At 34.9% G+C, this 25,100-nt stretch overlaps 1 protein-coding gene across 12 annotated transcripts in view; it reads right to left on the bottom strand.

Annotated features, from left to right (window-relative positions):
• PTPN13 (protein tyrosine phosphatase non-receptor type 13) overlaps window positions 1-25,100 on the bottom strand; it is a 203,536-nt gene that overhangs the window by 134,891 nt on the left and 43,545 nt on the right. For all 12 annotated transcript variants that reach the window (XM_045820083.1, XM_045820090.1, XM_045820086.1 and 9 more), the window contains exon 2: window positions 21,902-22,021. In XM_045820083.1, coding sequence (XP_045676039.1) covers window positions 21,902-22,016 — 115 coding nt within the window. In that variant the 5' untranslated portion in view covers window positions 22,017-22,021. The remainder of the gene's footprint in view (window positions 1-21,901; window positions 22,022-25,100) is intronic.

The following is a 25,100-nucleotide window of genomic DNA, read 5'->3' as shown; positions in this document are numbered from 1 at the left end:
TTGATTATGCTATTACAGTTTTCCTGATTTTCCCTTTGCGCTCCTCCAAATATCACCCCACTCCCTCAGACAATCTCCCACCACTGTTCATGTCCTTGGGTCATGCATGTAAGTTCTTTGGCTACTCCATTTCCTATACTGTACTTTACATCCCATGGCTATTTATTTTGTAACTACCTATTTGTACTTCTTAATCCCCTCACCCCACAACCCCCTCCCATTTGGCAACCATCAAAGCGCTCTATGTATTCATGATTCTGTCTCTATTCTTCTTGTTTGCTTAGTTGGTTTTTTAGATTCAATTGTTGATAGACATGTACTTTTGCCATTTTATTGTTCATAGTTTTGATCTTCTTCTTTTTCTTAAATAAGTTCCTTTAACATTTCATATAATTATGGCTTGATGGTCATAAACTCCCTTAGTTTTTTCCTGTATGGGGAGCTCTTTATCTGCCCTTCTATTCTAAGTAATAGCTTAACTTTAAGATTTTCTATCTTTTTCTGCCTGTGTTGCCATCTTGACCAGAAATCTTTAACATAGATTTTAAGACAACTGCAAAGAGAATTGGATTGTAGACTCAAGGAACTGCTATAGGAAAATCACAAAAGGCCTGTGACTTCCAATGCCATTATTATTCATTCTGAATGGGTTATACTGATATCCCTGCCAAATCATAAGAAAATGACAAAAGTCTTTGGAACAGTTTATCAAACACACAGTATCTATGTGTTCCTAAAAACTACTTTTGTTAGAATTGAATTGTTTATCCTTTCTGACTTTTAATCTCTACCTATGGCCAAGATTCTGATCTTTATGTCAACAACAAAATAATAAACTATTAAAACTCACTCCTCCTTTAAAGATTGATAAGCCAAGTATACTTCTTCTCTTGACTATTTATAAACCTGAAACAGGTCTTTAATAACTGTGTCAAGTAAGAAAAATGTGTTTGAAAGCATCTTTTAATCAGTCAGTACATCTTATGTTCAACTGAAGCTGACTTACAAACAATGGTCTCCACAGCATAACGCATCCACACAGCAGGCTGCTAAAAAAATACAACTCACAATTCTTATGGCAAAATACATTTTGCCATATGATTCATTTGCAATGAATCATTGCAGCTGGTAAGCATAGGTAGATTGTTACTTTTCATAGCCACTTTATGCATTTTCTGTCAAAAACTTCTTAGGTATCTCAAGAACAAGTACCAAACAATCTAGCTAGAGAAAAACTCAAACAAGGCAGAACAATATTTTCTTTGCCAAAGAAGCTATTCAAAATATTGAGGTATCACATGTCACATCATTATAAAAGCATCTACAATAAATTCCTTTCAAATTAGCAAATGAAGGGAATAAGCACTAGGAGACCAACTGGAATCGCAGTGCACTGCTATTTGGTCTGAGATGATGATGGCCTCCAAGCAGAGTGGGTGCAGCAGAGTAGTGTGAACCTGCTGGAAACTCAACATATTTGAATTGAGGGAGGGCAGTAGACGCAGTGACAACAAAATTTTCTGACATACTGGATGTGAAGTGAGAAAGAGAGGGATCAGGATGACTCCAAAACTTTGGTCTCAATAAAGAAAAAAATGGAAGACCATCAACTGCGACAGAGAAGGTTACGGATAATGCAAGTTGCTGAGGTAGGAGGTTGGGAGATGATAGTTGGAATTACAACTTTACTTTGGGACCTATTAAGTTTAAGATACCTGTCAGATACTCAAATGGAGGTGTAAGTAGGCAACTGGATCTGTATTTGGGAAAAAGGGGTCAGAAGACATAGTTTAGAATTCACTGACCCAGTAGATGCTATTTAAAGCCCTGTGACTGGATGAGATCACCAAAAAGTGTGTTACGGCAGAAAAAAAAATCAAGACCAAGGACTGAGCCCTAATGTATACCAACCTCAACACTGCTTCTCAGTCTTTTTTTCCCAGGTTCTTCTTCTCTTAGGCATCCATGCAAGTATGGTGCTGTAATCTCCCTGTCACACTTTTCCTTTTACTCATCAATATCAATCTTCACCCACTATTTTAATTAATTACTTTTATTACCTTTCTATCCAGTTCCCCCATACCCCATCCGGAACCTAGGACAGGCAGATGGAATTCTAAGTTTTATGCTTAATTACTTATTTAGGGACAGTATTATGATTTCTGTTTTAATTGTTACCACTTGAATTTATAAATTATTGGGAATCACAGATAACAGGGGCATGAATGACTCCCAGGAGTCTAAAAGCTATGTCCTGTCCTGCCTTCCTGGATGCAGGTATTCATACAGAATCAGAAAAGAGCTTGCCACACTCATCCTCCTTATCATCCCTTGCCACAGACTACACCTCCCTGACAGGGTGGCATGAAAGTGAAATCAAAGGTGAAAGCCATCCACAATTGCTTTTCATTTTGAAATCACTAAGAGATTTATTCATTTACCAGCACAACAAGGTCGGCAAAACTTATTACTCTGGCAAGAACTGCATATTTTAACTTTTGCTTTATATAACAGGTGGGATTTTTCTTGTTTGTTTTTACTAAACATCTACAGTAAACCCAATTTAAGCACTATACATCTTTAAACATTATAGGTCATTTGCTCATAGAATACATAATACAATCGAAAAGATTAAATACATGTATGTATATATGTATAATAGAAAATATAAGGTATCTAAAAGAGAAAAAAGGATATAAAAATGGTTCAGAGGATAGCAAAATTCCCTGAACTACAATGAAAAGAGAATTTATTTTTTATACGTGGCCCTATAGATAACAGGGGGAAGATTCCCAAAACAAAAATAAACAAACAGACAAATAAAAAAGCAGCCAAAACAAAGGCATATAGACAGGAAATAATTAAGTTTATAAATGGAAGAGCAGGAATTTTGGACAGAGCAATGATGAACAGTGAAAAACAATTAACAAGGTGGGTCATATTTTTGCTTGTTAAAACACACACACACAAATGATACAAACACTTTCACTGTTTTTATAGGTGATTTTTAAATGTCTTGTAACAAAGCACCTGTGACAACAAACTACATTGCTATGGAATTCTCTAAACACACACATGACTTTAAGTGCTGAATCCTTTTGTTTTCTTTTTTAATCTTCACCCAAGGATATGTTTTATTGAATTTAGAGAGAGATGGAGGTGGGGGTGGGGGGATTTGACATCAATGTAAAAGAGAAACATGGATCGGTTGCCTTCTATTTGCACCCTGACAGGGGATGATCAAACCACAACCTAGGTATGTGCTCTAACTGGGGACTGAACCCACAACCCTTAGTGCACAGGACCAATGCTCTAACTGGCTGAACCACCTGGCCAGGGCTGTACTGAATTCTTTAGAAAACAAACCACAAAATATATTTTTAAATAATTGTAAAGTGTTATGCAAACATACAAGTGAGTAAATTTAGAATTGTGACTAGAATGTGTTTCATTTACTCTCATTGTCTAACTAAAAGGAAGGAATTTAAAGCAAATGTATTCAAAATCCTTCAAAGAATGCTAAGAAAACAATATTTTAAAATGGAATTCCAGAAGCCTGTAATTTAATGTCCTATAATATTTTACTTGTGTGATTGTCCTGAAGAATGCTACTACTATGAAAAAGTAAATCTGATGTGAACTGATTCCAGTAGTCAGATGATTCTATTTATAGACTTTACCAACATTCCACAGAAAAAGTTGCTTAAACGGAATTTCAAGCAGCTAGAGCCAGAGTTAGGAATAAACAGAATTTGATATGCAAAGAAACGTCTTAGCACTTCCTTCCAATGATCTTTTCAACTAAGACCCAGCTCCACATATTTTTTTCCTGAGAGATCTTGCCATTTCTTTTAAATGGCTCCCTTCATTTTATATTTTGGCTTTCCGTGTATGGTATTAAGGAAATGATCAGAACTGGGTAACAAACATGATAAGAAAAAAACAATCAAAAGTATCATGAAATCGTTGAAAGACTTAGAACAATGACAGCCCATTGACCTGAAAAATCTTTTGCCTATTTAGGCACAAACAGAGAAACTGTAGTCTTCCCATTTTACATGTGATATCAAGGTTCTTGGCAAAAAAATTATGCAGAGACCACTGTTTCAAACCCTGAAGGATCGGATGAAGTCACACTATAATACGGAATTCTCTCAAAACTTTAGTTCATGTGAGCATAAAAACATATACATTATTAATCATCTTGTATAAGAATGCACAAATAAGAATAAACTGTTAAGAATATTTCCCCTGTATTTTAATATTTTCTTGATAGTAAAGCTTTGTGATAATTAAAGGTTAATTGAAAATTATACTATATACTACAGTTTCATTCCCAACTGAAATTTTATTAATTTCCCATAAATTCTTTATTTTATTTTAAAGTATATTTTATTAGTTATGCTACTATAGTTGTCCCATTTTTTTCTCCCCTTAATTCCCCTCTGTCTTGCACCCCTCCTCTCACCGGCATTCCCCCACTTAGTTGATGCTCATGGGTCGTACATATAAGTTCTTTGGCTTCTGTATTTCTTATACTATTCTTAACCTCCCCGTCTATTTTATACCTAATATTTATGCTTCTATTCCCTGTACCTTTGCCTCCATTCTCACCCTCCCCACTGATAACCCTCCATGTGATCTCCATTTCTGTGATTCTGTGCCTGTTCTGGTTATTTGCTTATTTTTTGTGTGTTCAGTTGTTGATAGTTGTGCGTTTGTTGTCATTTTATTATTCATAGTTTTGATCTTCTTTTTCTTAGATAAGTCCCTTTAACATTTCATATGATAAGGCCTGGTGATGATGAACTCCTTTAACTTGACCTTACCTGGGAAGCACTTGATCTGCCCTTCCATTCTAAATGATAGCTTTGCTGGACAGAGTAATCTTGGATGTAGGTCCTTGCCTTTCATGACTTTGAATACTTCTTTCCAGCCCCTTCTTGCCTGCAAGGTTTCCTTTGAGAAATCAACTGACAGTTTTATGGGAACTCCTTTACAGGTGACTGTCTTCTTCTCTCTTGCTGCTTTTGAGATTCTCTCCTTATCTTTATTCCTGGGTAGCTTAATGATGATATGCCTTCGTGTGATCCTCTTTGGGTCCAACTTGTTTGTGACTCTCTGGGCTTCCTAGACTTCCTGGAAGTCTATTTCCTTCACCAGATTGGGGAAGTTCTCCTTCGTTATTTTTTCAAATAAGTTTTCCATTTCTTGCTGTTGTTGTTTTTCTTCTGGCACCCCTATAATTTGAATATTGGAACATTTCAGGTTGTCCCAGGGGTTCCTAAGCCTCCCTTCATTTTTTTTTTTGAATTCTTGTTTCTTCATTCTGTTTCAGTTGAATGTTTATTTCTTCCTTCTGCTCCAAATTGATTTGAATCCCAGTTTCCTTCCTTTCACTGTTAGCACCCTGTATGCTTTTCTTTATTTTAAACTTTGCATAAGCTTCACTTTTCCCTCTATTTTGTGACCATATTCAACTATTTCTTTGAGCATCCTGAATACCAGTGTTTTGAACTATGCATCTGATAGGTTGGTTATCTCTTTGTCACTTAGTTGTTTTTCTGGCGTTTGATCTGTTCTTTCATTTGGACCATATTTCTTCATCTTGGCACTCCTGTTATGCTGTAAGGTGCATAGTCTTAGATATTCACCAGGCCGGGGCAACCCATGTCGCTGGATTGTGGTGCAGTGTGGGTGAATGTTTCTTTTTTAACTTCTTGGTTGTCAAAGTTCCATACAGTTCCATTTTTTGGCAGTTCTGGTTGTTTTTTGTTTTTAAATTTGTTCTTGTCTTTCTTTTGGTTGTGTGAGGAGGTACAGTTTATCTGCCTATACTTCCATCTTGGCTGGAAGTCTAGTTCCCCATAAACTGTGTTACTATTTTCTGAAACTTTCTCTAACATGAAACAAAACAGAATAGCAATCCCAATTTGAAAATAAAGTTGTGTAAATGATTGGAATTGAGACATCTATATAATGTAAATTGACAGTATTAGTCTTTCCAAAGACATTTTACATCATGTAAATTTTCTTTTCTTTAAAAGATTTATTTATTTTTAGAGAGAGTAGGAGGGAGGGAGAAAAAGAGGGAGAGAAACAGCAATCAGGTACTTCTCACACAGGCTCCTGACTGGACCAAAGATGTAATCCAGGCATATGCCCTAACCAGAAATCGAACCAGAGACCTTTTGCTTTGTGGAATGATGCCCAACCAATTGAACCACACCAGTGAGGGCTAAATATTCTTGCTATAGCCAAGCATCCAACAGCGTTCATAAACTCCAACACGCCTTTAGTCCTCAAATACATTCTGATACAGTCTTACATTCTGATACAGTAGTTCCCAGACTTTGCTAATCATACAAATCTCTTTCTTAGATGTCACATTGTAAATACAGATGATTTATGTTACAACGTATCCTAAAATAATTCTAATTTTTACTTTAATTCCTTGGGGAATATACTTCTATAAGTGTCCTATTTATTACATGGTATTCCTAGCTAACCTAGATCCTCAATTTAGAATAACTGGTTTAAAATTTTACAATCAAGCCAATTAGTACTTATTAAGTAACTACATATATGAAATAGGTATTTTACTGTATCTTATCATTATCTTTAGGTATAACACAAATTACCAAAGAAAGATATTTATTTGAATGCACATATATAAACTATAGTATCAGCATATACTTTAAAAAATTTTTTTTATTTGTAATAGAAGTTATAACATTTGATTAATACAAAATTATGCAAATTTGTCATTCTAAATTGATATTTTATGAGCTTTTCTTCACTAGAATAGGAGACAAAAGATATTTTTCTTTTTAGTAATGATATTTTATTGCACAAACACAAACAATATTTTAATTTTTATTCCTTTTTAAAAAATACTAAACACATGCAAGCCACCTATGCAAGTCACAACCCCTGGAATCTTGGTATGGCTTCTATCAATTAGGCTTCTAAGTAGTTTTGTTTTGTTGTATACTTGCAAGACTGAAGATAATTCCAACCCCACATCTTGGTAACAAAACACTAATGAGACCTGAGTTTAACAAAAGTGATATATAGGCAGCCCTGGCTGGTGTGGCTCAGTGGACTGAGCACCAGTTTGCAGACTGATAGGCTGCCAGTTCGATTCCCAGTCAGGGCACATGCCTGGATTGTGGGCCACAGACCCAGTTTGGGGCATGAGAGAGGCAACCAATTGCTATTTCTCTCAGACATCATGTTTCTCTCCCTATCTTTCTCTCTCCTTTCCCCTCTCTCTAAAACGAAATAAATAAAATCTTTTTAAAGAGTGATATATAGGCAGTCTATATTAGTAAAACTAAATTGGTTATGATTATTAAAAGTAACAGGGTTTAAATGGCTGGACAATATGCATAGAAGGAAGTGAGCCTCTAAGAATTTGCTACTTCTTCAGCAAATCTCCTTGGCCACCTATTCCAAGCATATGAAAGAAATAGTAGCAGTTCCCTTCATTTCTTCTTGGCATCTGTATCATATTCTGAGGAATCTGCCCACTTCATTCCTTTGATATATTAAGTTTCTCCTTTGTTTTTCTTTGGTTTCCATGTTTCCCACCAACCTTCCGTATTCTCAACAGTAAAAAGTACCCACCCCAAAATTACATGCCAAAGTACTGAACAAAATGCTTTTGTAACTCTGTTTTCACTTATTTCTTCCAGAACATAAGTGGCTTAAGGATAGAAATGCAAATTTCCTAAAGATCGGGTACAGTGTTATTATAATAATGCAATTGAAATACTTGAAAATAATAAATATTTACAATGTTAACTATATTTCCATAGGTCCATAACCCTTTAAAGGTGCCCTGTTCTACTCTGCTCTGACAATAATATCAATTTAGATATTGCTGGTCACACACAAACACACACACACAAAGATTATTTTAGACTCCATTATGAAGAAAAAGGTTTTTTTCAACTTTCAAACACCAAGAACTCTAAATTATTCACCAAGAGAGAATACTCTGGATCTTTAATTTTATTTTCCAGTTTCTATTACTTTTAGTTACTGTTTTCAAATATGATTTAAAGGAAGTGTCAGCTTTGTTCATTGTAACACTGAAACAAAATTATTTTTTCCAACCATCTGGACTTCGGGGGGCAAACCAGAAAGTGTTACAAGTAATTGTTTTATCAAAATTATAATAAAGTAATTTCATATTAGAAAGGCAAAATAATTATCCAAAATAATTTTAAACTACAAATGAGTTTAAAGGTAGTTCTTCTCTGTTTATAAAGAAGAAGTTGAATAAATGACAGCAAACTTGGGATGTCACTGACATTTAGAAATAAATTGCCATACCCACCTAAAAAAATTATCTTTATTTGGCTTGTTTAAAAATCTCATTCCTAAAGTAAAGCAAACTACAAAAGAACTGCCTACACATTTTGTTTTTTCTCTGACCTATTCTATAAATCCAATTAATATCTATATTGTACCTCCTCAAACCTTGAGGTGAACACCTTTGCTCTCTTCCACACTGATACATGAATGTGTTATTTATTACACATACAACCAGTACCTAGAAAATATCCTGAGATTAACACCAATTTCTATTTTCCCAAGGAAGATCCAAACTTTGAGAGCAAAATTATTCTACATAAATGTAGTATTTCAGTCAGTAGACTTCTCAAAATTTTTGCTCTGGAGTAGTTTCTTTCCTAAAATACACAAGTCATATCTTATTTGACCAACCTATTCAAGCAGTTATAAAAATGTTAATCTTAAATGGTAAAGTCTATTTAAAAACATGATTTTATTGCTAGTTTCTTAAAGCACTGGCATAGTTTTGCCACCTAACAACTTTATGATATGGCCTCTGTAGATCAAACAGCTGCCACATTATACTTGCCAGACAAAATAAACTACTGAGGTAATTAGCAATAGAGATGAGTTTTATGGCAAAGGTCTTTTATAAAACCACAGGTTTGGGGTTTTGTTTGTTTTCAATAGAAAGTTTCATGTCAAAGGAGATCTTCCACCCCTGCTATCTGTAAAGCTAGGGGTGGGGGTAGAAAACAAAATTCAAAAAATGACCTCAGCAACTTCTCTTTACTTTCAAGGGCCTGGAATCTACACAAAGACTGTAAAACCAATAATATCAAGGGGAGACTAGCATTTATCTCAATTTTGGAGAACTGAATAAAAAGGTCAGTGACGATTACTATGTATTCTCAGTTTCCAGAAAAAGAAGGAAATAGACCGTTTTCTAGAGAGGAACTTGTTTATTTATGATGACATAAATCCACATAACCCTGACCTGTAACTACTTATGAAAAATATTGTTGTGATCACTAACACCATTCTCTCTGGTTGTTCAGGTCTCACCTCTCCCTCCATTTACATTTCCAATAGTTCCATGAACCTATTCCATTTTTCAAGAAGAAATATTAAGGACACATTTCTCATAAAAACGTTAACCATGACTGGTGCACATCACTCTAAAAAAGTAAAAATCTTAACTTGTTACTAAATGATACAAGGCACAAAGCCACCTTTCAATTTCTTTACTTGAGAAAAGAGTGAAGCAATTGTACTGTGTTTTCTTTAAAAAGCTTGGTTACATGAAACAGATAAATCTCAGAGTGTTGAGTACAAGAAGGCAGAAAACACAAGAGTTCACATTGTATGATTCAATTTGTATGATGTTTATTTTCAGGCAAGACTTAATCTATGTGATATGTCATAAAAATGATTACTCTTGGTGACCTAGAATTGACTGACTACAATGGAGCCTGAAGGAGTCTTCTAGCACCGATTGGTGGTGATGCTGATGTTTATATGAGTGTACATATTCATAAAATTCATCAAGCTGTACCATTAAGAATAATGTTTTTTACACTATACATTATACCTCATTATTTTTAAAAAGTCCCTACAAACATATAAATTAAAACAATAAATACAGTGAGTAAAATTACATATATATATCAGCAAGAATGGCACTAGAGATAGAGGGGATGACTTGCAGCAACTTTCCTTCTAAACGTATGAGTCTTTACATTTATAAAATGGTCTGTTTATAAAATGCAGAGCCAAATAATTTCAAATTACAAGTGCCTTGACTGTGTATTTGTGGGAAAAGAGGTTTACTCTAAGTGCTTCATGTACTTGTTAAGCAACCCACATTATTCATTTTTAAAATGATAGATATTAAACTAATTTCATGTTTTATGGTTTGTTTCCAGGGTACAAATGCAGTAATTTTATCAGGTTCAAACACATTTAACTTGCAGAACCTGTTAATTCTGGCCTTGTGAATGCAAGGCAAGATGTAGCATGTCTAAGGCAACCGATGCACCCTGTCCAACAACAAATTATGATTGTAGATGATTATAAATGTGATATAGACGAGTTAGGTTTTGGTCTTTTAAAAGCTGCATACACTATACAATCTTTATGGAAAAGCTTTTAATTCATAAAAACTTTCTATATTTTTTATAAAGGCCTTAAAAAAATCAGGAATTAAATTTTAAAAGTTTAGTGCTTTGTCTCCCTTCTGACACACTGAGTTACTTATTCTCTGGTTCTACCAGATTGAAAGTTTTACATTTTCCATCTTTGGTTTTATGATTATCCCTCCTTCTGCCTGAAATACATCTTTTAGTAGTTTGTTCAATGAGGGTTTTCTTGATGGTAAATACTATCAGCTTTCATATGAAAATGCATTGTTTTTACTTTTTTTGTGGAACCATAATTTGGCATGACATTATATTCTATCTACACATTCCAATGCAGTAGCCATTAGCTATATGTGGCTTTTGACTGGAAAGCATTTTCTTTTTAAAAACAATGAATTTCAAATTAATAAAGAAAAAGGTCAAATCTTTAAATTTAAAAACTAAACAATTTTTGGAAAATATGATGTACTTTTTATAAGTACCTTTAACTGAAGTGTAGTTGACACAAAATAACTGCAGGTACTTAAAGACTACAATTTGATGTTCTGACATGAATACACTTGTGAAGCTATCACCACAATCAAGATAATAAACATATCCACCACCCAAACATTTCCCCATACACTTTTGTAATCCCAGCTTCCTGGCCCCTTGTGTAACTCTCATCCTCATCCTCAAGCAACCACTGTTAACTTTATCATTATTGTTTAGGTTGCATTTTTCGAATTCTAGATTAGAATCATAAAACATGTATTATTTTTGCCAAATTTCCTTCACTCAGCATAATTCATTATTTTGAAAGTAGCCTATGTTGTTGCACATGTCAATGGTTCACTCCTTTTTATTGCCATGTAGTATTTCATTACATGATGTGCCACAATTTGTTTATTCCTTCACCTATTGATAAACATTTGGTTTATGGCTTTTGGCCACTGCAAATATGTACGAACTTTCATGTACAGTCTTTGTATGGACATATACTTTCATTTATTTTGGATAGCATGTGTATATTTAACTTTTTAAGAAAATACTAAGTTTCCAAGATGTAAAACCATATCATTCTACATTCTCACTAGCAGTGTGTAAGAGTTTACTTGCTGCCAAGTCTTTGCTTATTCTTAGTATGGCAGTCTTTTATTTTTGTTTATTTATTTTTTTAAATTACTTGATTGTTCATTTACAGTTGTCTGTGTTTACCCCCCACCATTCCCCTCCATCCCGGCAGTCTTTTACATTTTAAATGCTCTCATATATATGTACTAGTATTTCTGTGGTTATAATTTGCATCTTCTTTATTTATGATTAATGATGTTAGACTTTTGTATTTTCCTGACAACTAATATTTCATGTTATTATTTGAAATTTGAAATCTGTATATCTTCTTTGGTAAAATATCTGTTAAATCTTTTGCTCAATTTCACTGGGGGGACTGTTTGTTTCTTACTATTGAGTTTTGAGAGTTCTTGATGTAATTTGGACATAGGTCCTTTATCTGTTATAGAACTTGCAAATATTTCCTCCTACCCTTTGACCCCTCATTTCATTCGATTAACAATGTGTTTAGAAGAGATGTTTTTAATTTGAGCAAAGTCTACTTTATCATTTTTTTCTTTTATGAATTATGCATTTGGTATCATATCTAAGAACTGTTTCCCTAACCCAGGGTCACAATGATATCTCTCTCCTATGCTTTCTTTGAGAACTTTCATACTGTAATTTTAAGTTTTTATATTTAGATCTGTGACCTATTTTGAATTAGTTTTTATATGTAGTATGGGGTAAAAGTCAAAATTATTTTTTACCCAGTACATTTTTTGTTTAGTATATGGATATCCAATTGTAACATCACCATTCATGGAAAAGACTATCCTTTGCATCTTTCTCAAAAATCAATCAACCACATAAATGTGGATATCTTTCTGGACTTTGTAATGTTCCACAGATCTATCTGTCTAATGTAGTTAATGTAACTACATTAATAAATATTGAAATAAGGTAATGTGAATCCTCAAACTTTGTTCTATTATATTTCAATGTTTTGGCTACTCTAAGTCCACTGAATTACCTTAAGGATTTTAGAATCAACTCACAAATCTCTATTAAAAAAAGGCATTGGAATTGCATTGAATATATGAAAAATTTAGAGAATAATGACAGCAATACTGAGTCTTCTGATCCAGGAACAGCACTGCCCTCCCATTTCTTCAGGTGTTCTTTAATTTCTCTCAGCATTGTTTTGTAGTTTTCACATCTTTTATCAAGTTTAGTCATTTAATTTCGTAATTCATATTCTACATTTTTAACAATTTAAAATAGTACTTTACAGAGGAGCAATAGCCATCAGCAGCTTGTACCAGGCTAATCCCCTGTACCTGTTTCCAAGAACCCCTTTTCTCTGACTTAGACTCTATCTTGTTGTGTCTTCTATTCTAAGGCTTCCCTTGTTTCACAGTCCTCAGCTTCGACAAACGTCTTCTCAAAATCACTTGGACTCATATTGTGAAATCTTTCCTGAACAAAGTCAAGAACCCACACACTACACACCTGCCTGAGGCAGACTGACTCTGGCTGGGTCCCTGTTCAGTAACATTCCAACTGAAAAGATAAAATCTCAGATAGGGGCACTGGTTGGTGTAGCTCAGTGGATTGAGCATCGGTTGTGAACCAAAGGGTCACCAGTTCGATTCCCAGTCAGGCCACATGCCGGGGCTGCAGGCCAAACCCCCAGGATGGGGCTCACGAGAGGCAACCACACATTGATGTTTTAAAAAATAAATAAGTAAGTCTCATACGGGTAGAGGTGGTCTTCACAATTTTGTAGATCTCAACACAGAAAAATCACAATCTATGCAGGAAAAAGTACCATAGTTAATTGGTGGTGTTTGTCATGGTATGGGATGGAAGAGGGTGGCATTTATGCCATGCATCTGTCATCTCTCATCTAGACAGCCTTTAGTCTTACAGGTTTTTTTGTTTTGTTTTTAATGTGCAGACACCTCTTTAGGGTCCTTAATTACAGAGCACTGTGAGGATTCAATCTAGGGAGTCATCCTATGGGGGTTTTCCACTTTCCTTTCCTAGTTGTTTCTTGGGGGGGCTAATGCAGAAAAAGTTACTTTTCATCTTTCAGTTCTTACCAAGTCTATTTCCTTGTTCACAGACAGCCAGCTAGACTATCTCAGAGCTTCTAGGAGAAAACTATGATCCATCAGCAATTCTGTTTGTAAAACTCTGTGCGCTTTGGTTCCACACATCATTCAGAGGCAGAGCAAGAACACTGTATCTCAGCTCTTTGTTGGAGTAGTTCATGTGTGTTCCAACTCATCTCCTCACATTCTGCTTCTATATTTAGGCCTTGGGACATATGCCATTCCTGCCTCAGAGGGGGATATCCTCCACTCCTGCTTCCTGACTCCAATGTACTACTTACTTGTGAAAAAAATCTCAATTTGGCTTCTTCCTCATCAGAAGCCAAATTTCCTCATTAAGGGCCTTAATTCTCTTGTGACAAAGAAGATCAAAGTTGTGCTGCAGTTTAGGAAGCACCAGGCTTTTCAGAAACCAATTACTAATCACAATTTAAGACCCAAAGCTCAACCCTCAGATTATAGTTCAATTTCACTTCTCCTATTAATGGACCTTGAGAACTGATTTGAAATTTCTGGTCGGGGAGCAGGCCCTGTGTGTATCTGTAACAAAGAATAATTTACTTTATCTGGAAAGGCTGCCTTCTTGTGGATGAAAATAGGAATTCTATGGAAAATAGCCTCACATTGTGATCTGATCATAAATTCCTATCTGGGCAGATTATGGTGACAGTCCTGCCCCAGGCATCCAACTTCTTTACTAAAAGACTTGTCACTGCTTTAAGCAAGCCCTGTCCATTGTTTCTGTGCATTGGTTAACATACCTTTCAAGTGCCCCCTTTCAGGGCCCTGAGGAGAACATATAATCTTAATTACTCTGTAACCCAATCCTCACAAGGCCAATCCCCAGAGAGCACACAATTTTAACTATTTTGCAATCCCATTCCTGAGTTGTTTCCTCTCTCCCTGTAATCTTCCTTATCCTTCCTCAATTTTAGATGCATAAAAGAAGCTGCAAAACTTGATCTCGAGAACATTTGAGATCTTGCTCCTTGGCATGTGTTTGGCTCAGATAAACTTATAAACATTCAAATAAATAAATAAAAATAAGATAAAATGATATTTAAAATTTTCTATTTGTTCATTGCTACTATATATGGATACAACCTATTTTTCTAAATTGATTTTGTACCCTGTAACTTGCTGAACTCAGTTCTAGAGACTTTTTGTATGCATCCCATCTAATTTTCCATGTAGACATTCATGTAATTTTCAAATAAATAGTTTTACTTTCAAATAAATAGCTTTCTTTCTAATCCAGTTGCCTTTAATTTCTTCTTCTTGCCTTACTGCACTGTTTATAACTTTGAGTACATTGCTGAATATATGTAACTAAAGCAGAAATTCTTATCCTGATCTTAGGGGAAAAGATTCAATGTTTTACCATTAAGTATGGTGTTACATATAATGTTTTTTGTAGGTGCCCTTTATCAGATAGATAGTTCTTTTTTTATTGGCAGGTTTTAAAAAAAAATCAGGAATGAATGTTGGATTTAATTAAATTCTTTTTCTGCATCTACTGAGATGATCATATGCTTTTATGTTTAGTTTATAAATATGGTGAATTATACTGATGGATTTGTGAATGTTAAATCAGTCTTGTATTCCTAGAATCTACTTGATCATGATATATGATCATGATACACTTTCATGTGTTGTTGGACTCAATTTGTTAAAATTTAAGACTTTTTACATTAATGATCATAAGGTATATTGATCTATAGATATACTTTCCCTAATGTCTTCATCTGATTTTGATATTATAAGTAAGGTTGATCTCATAGAATGAGTTCAGAAGTATTTTCTCGTTTCTGATCTTCTTGAAGCATTTGATACAGAATTGCTTTTTATTCTTTAAATTTTTAAAATTCCCGTGAAGCAATATGGGCCTGGATTTTTCTTCTTGGGACATTTTAAACTATATATTTAATCATCTGAATAGATATAAGGAATTCAAATCATCTTTTTTTGTGTGAATGAGCTCTTGTTAATTTGTGTCTTTTCAGGTGTCCATTTGATGGAAGTTACTAAGTTTTCCACAAATTTATTAATAATATTCCTTATTATTCTTTTAATATCTGTATAATATAAAGAGATAGCACTTTTGTCATCAGATTTTTTAAAATTGTATTTATTTATTTTTAGAGAGAAGGAAAGAAAGAGAGAGGAACATCGACTGGTTGCCTCTCAGATGTGCCTGCTCAGGGGTCCAACCCATAACCAAGGCACATGCCCTGACTTGGAATTAAACCAACAAACTTTCACTTTGTAGGACAATGTCTATCCAGCTGAGACACACCTATCAAGGCATCACCAGATATTTTTCTAAATGTCCTGTTGCTATGCGCATAGAAGAGCTATCAATATTAAAACTTTATCATAAAGTACATATGAAGTAAATTTTACTACTCTAAGGAGATATTGTTCATAAAGACTTACTTTTTCTTTTTTTTTTAAGATTTTTTAAAATTTATTTTTAGACAGAGGGGAAGAGAGGGAGAAAGGGAGAGAAACATCAATGAGTGGTTACCTCTCATGTGCCCCCTACTGGGGACCTGGCCTGCAACCCAGGCATGTGCCCTGACTGGGAATCAAGCTGGCAACACTTTGGTTTGCAGGCTAGCACTCAATCCACTGAGCCACAGTAGCCAGGGTAAGACTTACTTGAAAATAGTTAATACTATTTCTGTTCTGCCAGTATTAATTCTTATAAGTTATTGGAACTAAGCCTTGTTTTCTTATTCCTAAAGATGATTAGTGAAATGGATTAAGATCTTTCCAGCTCCAAGACTTTAATTTCATAAATATATATGTGTGTATATTTTTCCCTTTTAATGATAAGGGTATTTCCCTAGAAGTATTTATTCAATGAAAGCAATTCTATAAAACAAAGTCAGACAGAACTTAATATTTCATGTAATTCTGCTCATAAAATAATAGATCATTTTCTAGTAAGATTATTTGTTTAATCAAGTATCTGCTAATTCTAATTTTTAAACTTTTTAATGAGTAAAGAGCAGAGACATTTATTTGATATTTGTCCCAGCTATCTGTAATTTGTAGTTTTCATTCATGCATATAACAAATTAGCACTTATAATGAAGTACAGCCTAAGGATTCATATGTCCTGTTCTCTGCAACCATATCCAAATTTGTTTTCCAAAAACAGTATGAAATGTAATGTGCTCCTCTCAATTCTCCCAGGACACTTGGTGGTAACTCTGAATTTTTTTATTTGGACAATGAACTTTGCTTAGGTTTTTTTTTGGTAGTACTTTTCTCTATCAAATGCTTCATTTTATTATCTTTTTAACTGTTTGATTTACTAATTTTATGAATTTATTATTTTATTCATTAAACAGGGAACCAGAAATGACAACAGACATAATAAAAGGGATTTATATGGGATTCATATCCTTGCCTAAGCAAGAGAGAGATTAGGTCTTTTCCTCATTAGTTATGAAGAGGCAATTTTCACAACAACCAACCAATTACTCTAATATCTTAAAGCCCCTTAATACCTTAAAATAGATTCAAAAGATCTATTTTGTGCAAAGAGCAATAGTTTTATAATTTTTTAAAAAATGCACTGTTTGGGGCAACTAATAAAATTGTAAGATAATTTTTCCAAGGCAGCAAAAATTTCAGTTCTAAAGGTTATCCAAAATGTATGAGAATGACAGTATTTTTAAATTATCTAGGACCACTAAGCCACTGCATGAGTTTATCCATGATGTAAAAGCTAAAGTCTTAAATGTGTATGTTTTCTCTGATATAAGGTATGTTTTTCAATCAGTCAATCAGATGAAATGAGAAGCATATAATTAGGAAGAAAGGACCTTTAATAAAGTTTCTCCACAATTTTTATTTTAATGGCCCCATTTAATTTTTGAATACATAGCATCTCCTCAGCTGAGCATAAAAGCAAAATCTAGCTATTTACTATTTATAAGAAATGCCAAAGTTTCAACACAGATCATTTGAAAATGAAGAAGATATTCTAGGTAAATGGCAAGGAAAATGAGCAGGGGTGGCAATGGAATACTACATAGCAGTAAAAAATGAATTCTTACTTTTTGTGACAGCATGGATGGAACTGGAGACCATTACGCTAGTGAAATAAATCAAAGAAAGAAAAATACCATATGATCTCACTTATAAGTGGAATCTAATGAGCAAAATAAACTAACAACAAACACCATGTTGTCTCCCTTATAAACTAACAAGCAAAACAGAATCAGAAACATAGAAACATGGAACAGACAGCTGTAAGATGGAAGGGGCCATTGAAAGAAGGTAAAGAGATTAGTCACAGAGCATATATGCATGACCCATGAACATGGACAATGGTGTGGGAATGGGGGAGTGGGTGGGTGGAGGAGAGCAAAAGGGAAAAAATTGGGACAACTGTAATGGCAAAACAATAAGATATTTAAAAATAAATAATATGATAATGGAAAAATAAAGAGCAGACTAGATAGAATTTAAGGTGAATAATAAAAAGAAAAAAAAGGGTTATTTTATCTTGATAGAAGATCCAATCCATTTAAATTAGTCATTAGTCATTATACATATCACAAAAAATAGCATGAAAACACATCATGACAGTAGTAAGACAGACAAAAATATCACTATAAGGACTTGACAAATAATAAGAACACAGAAAAATTTTCATAGTACAAGCATGAACAAGCTTAAGTTATATACCCTAGAAACAGATAACATATACTTTCCAAATTCCTGCAGATTATTTACAAAAACAGATCATGTGTAAGACTGCAACTAAATTTCAAAAAATTCTAAAAGGTATCACACAGATCACACATTTTAATAAGACAATAAAACTAAGAAACATATATATCACAAGGAAAACCAATTATTATATCACTATTATCTAAATGTTTAGAATTATACATTTGAAAAAAGTTTTAAATGTTACCTGCTCTGAGGAGAAACTCATTTGAATATAATATCTTTCAACAAAGTCATGCTTAGGTATGATTATTCAATAAATAATAACCACAACAAATTTGTTTAAAAAAAAAAACAGCTAAAAGCCTTAAGTTGCAAGAAGTCTCAAAAAGATGAAGAAAGAGATAATTTTCTTGATCTGTGTTCAATAAAACCCCAGTAGAAATGTTTATTACCTCCCTTTTATCTCAGGAATGTCAACTTTCATGTAAATACTAAAAAACACACAGGAACAAGTTCAAAAGATAGGAAGAAAAAGTCAAAGGATAGGAAGATAAGAACCAAAACTAAGACACAGAAAAACAAAGAAAACCCAGAGAGGAAAATACATTTTAGAAAACCAACTTCTTAGAGACCATTATATTTTATTTGCTTTTATTCCCCTAACAATACTAAGCATTATTCATAAGGGTGTTTTATTAGAAACCATGACCAACACCATGCATCCACAAAAGAAGCAAACTCACACAGGCATCCTTTTAGAAACTGTTTTAATCTACTTAGCTTTTATTAAAGATATATATTAACATGTATTTTCTCTAACTGAAATAAATTTGAAGAGGATTTTTGCTTTTGCAAAAAATGGTGAAAATATCATTCCATACTTGTTCTGCAGAGAGCCATCAGAGAGGCAGCACACCTGGGCCAGAGAGCGGCATTACCAAGCTCCTTCCCAGTGAAACCAAAGGCCCTTATGACTCTGATTAAATTTTACTTTAAATCCTAGCTCTAGAAATCATCTCTCTCTCTCTCTGTTCCCCAATGACCTGGAATTTTCCCTGAATAACTAGCACCCCCAGAAGCAGCAGAAGACAGTAGCCCGCATCTGACTAATGGTCACACCATCTAGACTTCTGGCAGGCTAAAGATAACATCTTGACTAAACTATGTTTCAGTGCCTGAGTCTATGGTGGAACAACTCCCTCACTACTTTCCCATGAGACCTGAGAGAGGGACACTGGAACAGACCTCAGAACTGTACTCAAGACTGAAATAAATGGTTTATTACTCTTCTTCACCTCCAACCAATCAGTTGCCAACATGACCGCAAACCCCCTAACTCACAGTGTCTCATGATTTTGCCCTATATATTCTGTAAGCTACACACCACTGGGGAGTTTGGGCTTTAGAGCATCAGCTTCCCATGCTCCTGCTGGCACCTCTGCTGTAGTTCTCAGTGTGTAGTGTTTGGCTTTGTTAGCACAATGTGGACGAACTCTTTCTGTTTTGTAACACCTGGGAACCACACTCTGCATCAAGCTCCCATAGCTTTGAACTGTGTCTGTGAGCATCTGTGCTTTATCTCCACTTTCTCTGTGTATCTAGTAAGTCTCTTTACTGTAATGTGCCAGTATTGTTATGCAATAATTCCATCTCAATGACAAGTACTTTATATTCAGACCTTCAATCTCTATTAAAATTACAAAATTTGAAAGAAAGAAAACCCTCAGGTACTCAGAGTATGCAAGGTGCTTTATATTATGAGTCACAGCCACAACAGTGATCCTGCCATTAGTACAATAAAAGGAAGTATTACCTCTCCCTCCTCTGACCAAACGTCTGTAGTACTTATTGTCTCTACCACGCATTTGGCACACTCTTTTAAAGCAGTAATTTTTTCACACACATCTGAGCTAAATGAATCCCTTAAGGGCATTTGTGACATCTCATTGGGATTTTCCATACAATACCTCACAAGCAGTGACATCTTATTGGGATTTTCCATACAATACCTCACAAGCACACATTTCTTAAATATTAATTGACAATTGTTAATTAAGTGACTAATGCCACCAACATATCTTTTCTTCAACAACATCTTTAGGGCATGGCTACCTGTTCCAAATTCTAGAGTGCTTATACTTTCAAGTTTTCTGGAAAACTAAAATAAAGAGAACAAAGCAACAATGTCTATTTAAATAGCTAGATTTTAGGTAGACGGCATTAAATAAAATGAATTCATTTTCTTTAGATTTATCTTAATTCTAATCAAAGATCTTCAAACATCTAGGTTATAGCAGAACTGGGTGGAGTCGGACCTAACACTGTTTTGTTTAAGTTCCAGTCCCTGGAAACAACAGCAATGAGAGTGACAACAAAGCTCTACCATCTGTCCCCAATCTGTATTAAATCAGTGGTCCCCCTACAACTTTTAAAAGGTTGCTCTTGGTATTTAGCAATTCAAACTTATAAATGGTTCTCAAACTTTAGCATGCATCAGAACATCCTTAACAACCTGTTATAACACAAATTGCTGGGCTGTACCCCCAGATTTTTTGATTCAGTTAGGTCTACAGTGGGCCCAAGTATTCGCAGTTCTACTAAGTTTTCAGGTGATGCTGATTCTACTCATCCACAGACCTGACTTTGAGAACTATTACCCCATCTATTTCTGTTATGTTTATTGTGCCTGACTAATCCATTCAAACCAAAGACTGATTCTTCCTTTTCAGGTCAAACTTGGTCTCTTTGCCTAGTGTTGTAAACAGGTGTTAGTCATATGTAAATGGCAAACATCATCTTCATGTTGGAGCTTTCCAATATGCTATCAAATGTTTTTGGACAACCAATGAGTGACTCCCTAAATTTTCCTGCTCCAAAATGCCACACAACCATTTGGAACAGGTGACTGCCTCTATAGGGAAGCAGTAGTTATTAGGTATACATTACCCCAATTTAGACTGATGCGCATATTATTCACTCTGCCAGGAATGTTTTTCCCTCCCTCCAACTTGGTTAACTTCTTTTTTTTTAATCAGATCTTAGCTTCGGGTGACTTATACAGGGAGGCCTTCCTTCCCTATGATCATGTCAAATCCTCCTATTATGAGTTTTCACGAGTCTGTGAATCCTTTCCAGTGCAGCCCTTGTCATGGCTGCATTTTTTACATTTTTTTATATAAATTTTTTAAAGATTTTATTTATTTGTTTTTAGAGAGGGAAGGGAGGGAGAAAGAGAGAGAGAGAAACATCAATGTGCGGTTGCTGGGGGTCATGGCCTGCAACCCAGGCATGTGCCCTGGCTGGGAATCGAACCTGAGACACTTTGGTTCGCAACCTGCGCTCAATCCACTGAGCTACGCCAGCCAGGGCATATAAATATTTTATTAATAGCTATTTTCCACACTAGACTATAAGATGCCTACTGACAATGTTTTTGGTTTTGATCATCATTGTACAGTATTTTCAGTCCTTACTTAGCACAATATCAGGCACAGCGAAGAAGTTCAAATAGATCTGAGCTTTTTTAGCCTTGAGAGGTAAGAGAAAGAACTCTTCTATACTCTGTCCCTTATGTATTTTCAGCCACCCAATATTCAACATTAGTGGGAAAACAAGACTTACCTTTCCTGAATAACTCTTGGAGACTTTCAGCACTTTGATTTAATACAGCCCATATTTCTTCTTCTTGCAGGGGTCCGCCCCGAACCTCCAGGGCCTCAGCTAGTGACACGTGCATATTACCTAGGAAACAAAGGTAACAGATGGTCTGCACACCAACAACTTGACTGCACTTGCAGTAGTGAAAGTTCTACATCAATGATGAGAGACTATGAGGTCCCTGTCTACCTAATTTTTCAATATGACTTTCAATCTAAATAAAATCCTACACTTAAATTCAGAGGGGGTAAAGCAATTAAAGGAAAAAAAACTTTCAAAACCACCACTTGGTCTAGCACAGTGGAATCAACCACAGAGAAAGGACTAGAGAATGGTGTGCTATTTCATGAGAGAAGGCAGATGGAACTTAGGGTCCCAGGAGGCCAAAGTGCAAGTGCAGGTGATTAAACCAAAGCAGCCAGACTGAAATGAAAGCCTTTCAGATTACAGTTCCAAGTTTCATTCTATCCATCCAGGTAAAGTAGGAGTAGAAAGGAGACCCTGAGTCACAGTGGGAGAAGGCGGATGTAATGCATCTCATCTATTAATTTTATTCACTGATTGATTTCTATATTTCCAATATATGTAACTATAAATTGTAGACTGAATGGACTTAACTATATCTAGAGCCAGCTTTGCTGCTCATGAGGTTCAGAGCAGCCTCCCCAAGATGTGCCACTTTGGCATGTAAATTATTTTGGGCTGATGGCAATGGAGACCCTGCAGGCTCGTGAGAAATTTTTACCTCTCCTTAAAGAATTTAAATTTGGGGCTTTGCCCATAGTAAGAGTTATTATTAGAGACTACCTTTTTTTTTTAACCTATCTAGAGGACAGGGCAAACATCTAATTATTGAACATCTGCTCTTCTTATTGTCCTTTATATGACCTCCCTCCCCTCTGAAGCTCTAAGGTGACTTACCTCATCCTTAGTTCAGAATGCCATATTGTATCTCATTTTAACTTTCTGTCTCTGAACCTCTTATTTGTGAGCATCTCTAACTCTTTCACGTATGTAATTAAATTGGTTGTTTTCTCTTGTCCACCTCTCATGTAGATTTAATTCTTAGACTAATAAAAAAAACCTTAAAGAGTAGAGGAAAGTTCCCTCCTCCCCCACACTGTCAATTTACCATTTGCCCTGGGGAACATCATTTCACCTCTAAATCTCAGTTTTTTATCTGTGAAATAATAATAATAATAATAATAATGATAATAATGATAATAATAATAATAATAATACTGTCTTAGGGTGACTATGACAAGGAAAGAGGTTATACCTATAAGCATGCTTTATAATCTAAGACTCTACAAAAATTTAGAAAGGTGCCTTTGTGGTAACATTTTTGTAGGGTCATTTTTTTCAATGGCATTCCATTAAGTAGGTGATATACTGGTAACCTTTAAGGTTTTCTATGGGTCTCAATAATCCTATTTTCATTTTGGAAGGGAGAAATGTAGCTAGTCAAAACTTCCTATATAGATTTTTGTGAATTGATAATTCTTGAAAAGAAAATTGCTCTTTACTAAGATTACTAGTGAGACAAAACCAATGTAAGCATAATGTGTAATGTATATATTAAGGTAGGCAGAAGCAGATGGGGTGGGAGAAGAAGCTAGAGGGAATGCAGAATGTTAGTTATTTTCTGTAATTCTATCTTTTGTCAGATCTTAAAATTAACTTATACACGATTAACTAACAAAAAAGCTAATTCTTTCTATTTACATTTATAATTTAACTCGGACTCAAAAAAAGCAACTCCAGCTACAAATGAGGCCAGTTTTGTCCTGTTACTTTCCTTTTCAAATGTTTACTATAGCATTTTATGCTTGGGGTCTGCCTTGAGGGGTGTCTACTTAAATGTACAATGTGATAGTTAAAAGGGAAGATATAAAATATTGCTTTCAAAATCCAAAAGTTTTTATTTAGTTTGTATAAGAAATATATTTAGCTTGAATGATTATTTATTCAGATCCCTTCACTACCACCAAAACTCTATGGGTTTTACTTGTACTTCATTATAATAAAAAAAGAAAAAAATTAAAATGAAATTTATTAAAGGGAAAAAGAGAAACTTCATTCTTTTCTAAGAGATATCTGAGTTATCTTCTAAATAAAACACTATATTAAATTATAAGTTTCAACAGAGGCATCAAGATACTATTAGCAATCAGATACTAATATGACTTGTGAAGAAGATTATCCTGTTGCAAATTTTCAAGGCAATAATATGCCTAAGAAGCAGTTAGATAGCTCTGAAGCCAACACACAGGTATAAAGAGTGGAGAAAACACTGAAAAGGAGAGTTTCTTTAAAGAGTTGTGCTGATTTTTCTGCTTCCCCAAATAAGAAGGGTGTGGAAAAGTGTCATCATTTCACCTCAAGCCAGTGAAAGAAGCTTCAATAAGACACCTTGGAGTATTTGATGTATGTTCCCTAGAGTTAGGGGGGACACTACAGACTGATGCCTGATACTTTAGGGATGTAAAGGCTTATACTGCACCCTGAGGCAGCAGCCAGTGGGGAGAAGGGGGCACACAAGAGAGTCAGAGTGAGGCGGCATGCTGTATTGGGAGCTACTATTCTTCCATTAGAGGAGAAAGAGGGGTGGGGGAGGTAGTCAGGGGGCCAGAAGCAGGTCTACACAGAGGGTCAGCCTGGAACTAAGAAATCCTACCCAGATGATTTAAAAGGTCCCCAGTTATATTCTGGTAATTGTTCTACAACTCTGTGTTTATACTAAAAGCCACTGAAGACACATTTTAAAAAGGTGAGTTTTATGGTATGTGAATTTCAATGAAGTTGTTTAAAAAAATCCTACCCAGGGTACCACTCAAACTTCCCAGAGTACCACTGAAACAACAAGGGAGGGGGAGAAGAAGAGGGTAAGGGAGGTTGGAGGGAGAGAAAGAGGAGGAAAAGAGAAGAAGAAAGAAGAATTAGGTATTGGCTAGTAAGAGGAAAAAAAATTTTGAATTATCACAGGTACTGTGGTTCCAGTGAAGGATTCTGAAGAACTCACACAAGAACACACAAGAGAAAGGGTCATCCTTAAAAACATATTACGTTCAGAAAGAATGAAGCCATTTTACAATAGCAGTCAGGTAAAAATTGTTTGCCTCTCTACCTTTCTTCCTTCTCCCAGGTTAAATCCTGGTAGAGT

This window comes from Phyllostomus hastatus, unplaced genomic scaffold (genome assembly GCF_019186645.2).
Source record: "Phyllostomus hastatus isolate PE091 unplaced genomic scaffold, TTU_PhHast_1.1 phas_scaffold_39, whole genome shotgun sequence".
Lineage (NCBI taxonomy): Eukaryota > Metazoa > Chordata > Mammalia > Chiroptera > Phyllostomidae > Phyllostomus > Phyllostomus hastatus.
Note: the sequence above shows the minus strand (reverse complement) of the source record. Positions and strands in the feature narration are given on the sequence as shown.